This window comes from Octodon degus, unplaced genomic scaffold (genome assembly GCF_000260255.1).
Source record: "Octodon degus isolate 3935 unplaced genomic scaffold, OctDeg1.0 scaffold00008, whole genome shotgun sequence".
Lineage (NCBI taxonomy): Eukaryota > Metazoa > Chordata > Mammalia > Rodentia > Octodontidae > Octodon > Octodon degus.
The window spans coordinates 21,895,897-21,899,953 of record NW_004524584.1 but is presented as its reverse complement, the minus strand read 5'-3'; the positions used below and the strand labels follow the sequence as shown (position 1 = coordinate 21,899,953).

At 54.5% G+C, this 4,057-nt stretch overlaps 1 protein-coding gene across 1 annotated transcript in view; it reads right to left on the bottom strand.

The window, feature by feature from the left end:
* Positions 1–1,870: 1,870 nt before the first annotated feature.
* Positions 1,871–4,057, bottom strand: part of Adamts16 (ADAM metallopeptidase with thrombospondin type 1 motif 16) — a 167,642-nt gene continuing 165,455 nt past the window's right edge. Inside the window, exons 22-23 of the mRNA XM_004625189.2 lie at positions 3,481–3,628; positions 1,871–2,936 (exon numbers count right to left, since the gene is read on the bottom strand). Of these exons, the coding sequence (XP_004625246.1) occupies positions 2,821–2,936; positions 3,481–3,628 (264 nt within the window). The 3' untranslated portion in view covers positions 1,871–2,820. The remainder of the gene's footprint in view (positions 2,937–3,480; positions 3,629–4,057) is intronic.

Here is a 4,057-nt window from a genome sequence, read left to right as displayed (position 1 = left end):
CTTATGGTTCTTGTGGGTGCGACCTGTGCCAACCATCCCTCGTTCCTTCACAGCCCCAGGGCAGCAGGTATCTGCTAGTAGAAGAATGAGGATGCTTTCCTGAAGGTCCTGTCTTTGGACAGAAGCTTTTGAGCTGCACTAGTTGTGGAGCAGGAGGACCACAAGAGCCTAGTGAATGTGTGCTTTGGAACGTGCTGCCGAGTCCCCAGAGTCCTGCAGAGTTCCTTTTCCTAGTTGTGACCCCAGGCTTTCTGTCCATTGGGTGAAGCTGTCTCCGTGCACAGCCCAGGTGCTCATGAGGCTGTGGTGCTGTGGCGGCAGCTGGGCCGCCCACAAGCCAGGCCAGCTGCGCTAGAACTTGTTAGGGTTCAGATCTGCCCTCTTCTCCCCAAAGTCTCATGTTCAGCAGTAGAAAATTTGGAAGACCATCGGATCGTGGGGTGTTGTGCTCATTGGCGCATTCCTCCACGCATGAATGCACAGCTCAATTTACCGTTTAAAGGTAGGGATTGGTTAGAGGCAAGCACTTGAGGATGTGACCTAGAGGGTACAGCTGTCGCTCCCTGGCTCCTCCCTTCCCTCTCTGCTTCCAGCCACCACTACGTGTGAGCAGCTTACCTCCATGCAGGGCCTTCCACAAGGCCCTTCCCGCACTGGGGCCAGCCCTCCAGGGACTGAAACCTGGAACCAAATTGAGCCTCTCCTTCCTCCTTCCTCCTCCAAGTCGGGATGTCAGATTGTGTCCCAGGGATAAGGAAGCAACTAACACAGAGCTCTACCTCCTGTAGCTGAGGTTCGGTGGGGTCCGGGGACACCTCCCCGGGGGAGCAGCAATGGCTCTCATGGGGACATGGTAACAGCTGGTCGACTCTAATCTGAGGGGGTGGGGTGGCATTGCATTAAATTTCATGCGTCTATATGGCCAGGCTATGTGACCGTCGGACAGCAGCAGGCTGGATGGGAGCAGGGATGTTGTAAATGAGTGAACACCCCATCAGTGGCTATTAGGAAAAGGGGGTCCTCTCGCACTGTTCTCGGATCTCAGGCTAATCAGGTGAGGCCCCTTAAAGCAACCCGGAGCTCCAGGAGAAGCGAGTGTGCCTCACATGGGCAACATGGAAACTCACCAGCTTCTAGCCTGCTGTGCAATGGAATTCAGGTCCAGGACAGCAGTGTCAACTCCCTCCTCGGTTTCTTCCTACAGATACCACGACTGCCCGCCTTCACAGTCTTGCGAGGCTGTTCCTTAAATACGCTACTTCCTGTCTCATCCTCTGCTGGTTTTGCTTCTCTAGAGAAAGGACCGTAACACCAGCAGGGATTGCAAGATCAAGTGCAGCCTGCACCCTTGCCCTCCCTGTTGCCTTGCCCACCTGCCTTCGCTCCCTTCTTTCCTCCATCAACTTCTCTCCCCTCCCTCCTCCCTCCCTCTTCCCTTCCTCCCTCCCCCCTCCCCCCTTCCCTCTTTCCTTCCACAGGGTCTGATTAGGTAGTTCAGGCTAGCCTTCAACTCAAGGCAATCTTCCTGCCTCAGCCTTTTGAGTACTGCAGTCACTGGTGTGTGCCAGTGTACCCAGAAGAGCAGCTTCCCTTTCATTGAATGTGGCACAAAGTCATGGTGACCCATCCCCAGCTGTCCTCCCTGAACCTGTCCTCCCGCCCCCCCGGGACGTGCTTTGCTGTAGTCTAGTTCTAGCTCTTTCTGTGACACTGAAGAGCCCCATCTCTCCCTCTTTGAGATTCATTCCCCAGCCATCATAGAAGCAGCAAATCTCGGGAGGGGTCAGCACGCAGCTCGGAAGCACATCATACAATATAAAATTTATTATAAAATCCAGCAAATATAAATATCCAGGTGCCCATCTGCAAAGGTGCCACATGCCAGACAGGGAGAGAAGAAATGAGCACCCATGGTGACAGGGAGGCGTGGGAGGCCCTGTGTGGAGGCTGCTGGCCTTTGCTCTCCGCCAAAGTTACAGGACAGGTTTAAGAACTGAGAAGCCCTCGGCTGGGTAGCAATAAAACCCAGGGCAGAAGGCTCTGACCCTGTCAGCTGTCCCGTGGCCCTGACGCTTTCTCAGTGTGACAGTTGTTTGGCCTGAACTTCTGATTCACTATTTCAGACAGGAAAGCAGGGAAGTGGGATTAAAGAGCAATACTCACTGGTAAGTAACTGAGAAGGAAAAAAACATGAACTAGAAAGCCTTCCCTGGCATATTAGCCTGGAGGGAAGGAAGCACCTCATCAGGGGTTTTATTTTCCAGGCTGCACAAGCGAAGTTCTAAGTCAGAAGGACCCGGGCTCTTGTGGCCCAGCCTGGAAAAGCGTCCTGGGGCTCCCCAACCCCTTCACCTCACCCACCCCGATGGTGGGGACCTCCCAGGCTTTTGGGAGGAGGCTAGCCTACTTAGTGGCAGCTATTTTGCTTTTTTTCCTAATTTTGTGTGGCTTTTCTTTCTTTTTACAAAGCACCAGACATTTAGCATGTAGCAAGTCCACTCTGCTGTCCTTTAGACTTGGCATGGTGGAACTGCAAGCCTGGCTGAGTGTGGCTGCGAGCACTCTTCAGTGTAGCTCTCCCACTCTGCATTCAAGCAGGAGCGACCCACATTTCCATGGGACAGGAGAGTGTGTGTTGGTGTGGGCACAGTCCTACCTCTGCTCCCTGCTCCCCACAAACTCCAGGCCACAGAGCCCAGCCCTGTGTTCCCTCTTGTGGCTCTGATCTTCGTTAGGAGTACCCCAGCGTGTGCTGTGCAGATCCTTCGTGCTGATGTTCCTGGCTCCTGTGGCTCTTCTCCGCTGTTGGGCGGACCTGCCTCACAGATTAGACTTGGAGCAAGCCCTGCAGCACTGCTTGCCGTAGAACCTGTGGCTGCACATGCTGTGCTGTGGCACCAGGCCGCACCAGTGGAAGGCATCTTTGCAGAAGGCGCCTGGAAACAAGCACACTCCACATCAGTCGGTGCTCTCTCATGGCTGCTGCCGCTCGCCAGTGTCTCCGCTTGGCAGACAAGAGCAAACTCATCGTTGCTTCAAAGCTGCTAAAGGACGGCAGCTCTTTGGATCTAACTGGGGCCCATGGAACTTACTCCTTTCCAGAAAACCTTTCTGGAAGGTTCCTGCAAGTTTAGAAGCTTCTTGTGCTCAGTACACCCGCCCTATAGGCTTTGGTCTAACGCAGCAGGAAAAGATGTATTCTTTCCCGTTCTCTTCTTTAAGCACCTCACATATCACTGATTAAAGATGGAAGTCTTGTGCTTTGCAAGGCTAGATCGAGGCCACAACCACCTCTGCACTTTCTGGGGAGGCCCGAGGATGACAGGGTGTGTGACTATGTCACTGGAAAGCTGAAAGAGGTGAGGGTCCCCACTCTTGAGCTCCCCAGCCAGTAGGCACCCCACTCCTCCAGGCTTCTCGGGAACTCTCCGAAGCCTCCACCCACCCACCCAAAGGGCATCCCAGGGTCCCTGAGCTCACCTTTCTTCTCTGCAATAGGGCAGAAGTGGGTGTTGCAGGCCAGGGAGGCTTCGGGCTTCTGGTGCAGGGGGCAGTCAGAGGCTGGCTGGGCCCCCGCCAGGCACTGCACGGTCCTCCGCTGTACGCCACCACCACAGCTGGCTGAGCACTGCAGGACAACACAGCAGTCACCCGGCTGCCGGCTCCCTGCAGTGGCATGTCCACCCTCAGAGGGCGCAGCACAGCTCCTTCTGGGGACGGAGGTCACAGGAGGCATAGTATGTACTGGGCAGGGCTTGGATGGGCCCCTGCTGAGCATTCTGAATCAGCCTGCGATATGGCTGTCGTGCCTCCTGTGGCTCAGGTGCGAGCTGCCGTGTTGAGAGGAGACTCGCTCAGGCTGGCTGAGATCTAACGCTGAAGGTGTCCCTGACAGTTCCTGACTCAGGGGCCCTGAGGCAGAGTACATGGGCTAAGAAAGCGAGCACACTAAATTTAAAAGAGAAAAAAAAGATGTTGATGGACTGGCGTATTATCTTTTTCAGAATGCAGGTACTACAGAAAAGAATTAGACACTATACACAATAAAGTTAGCCAT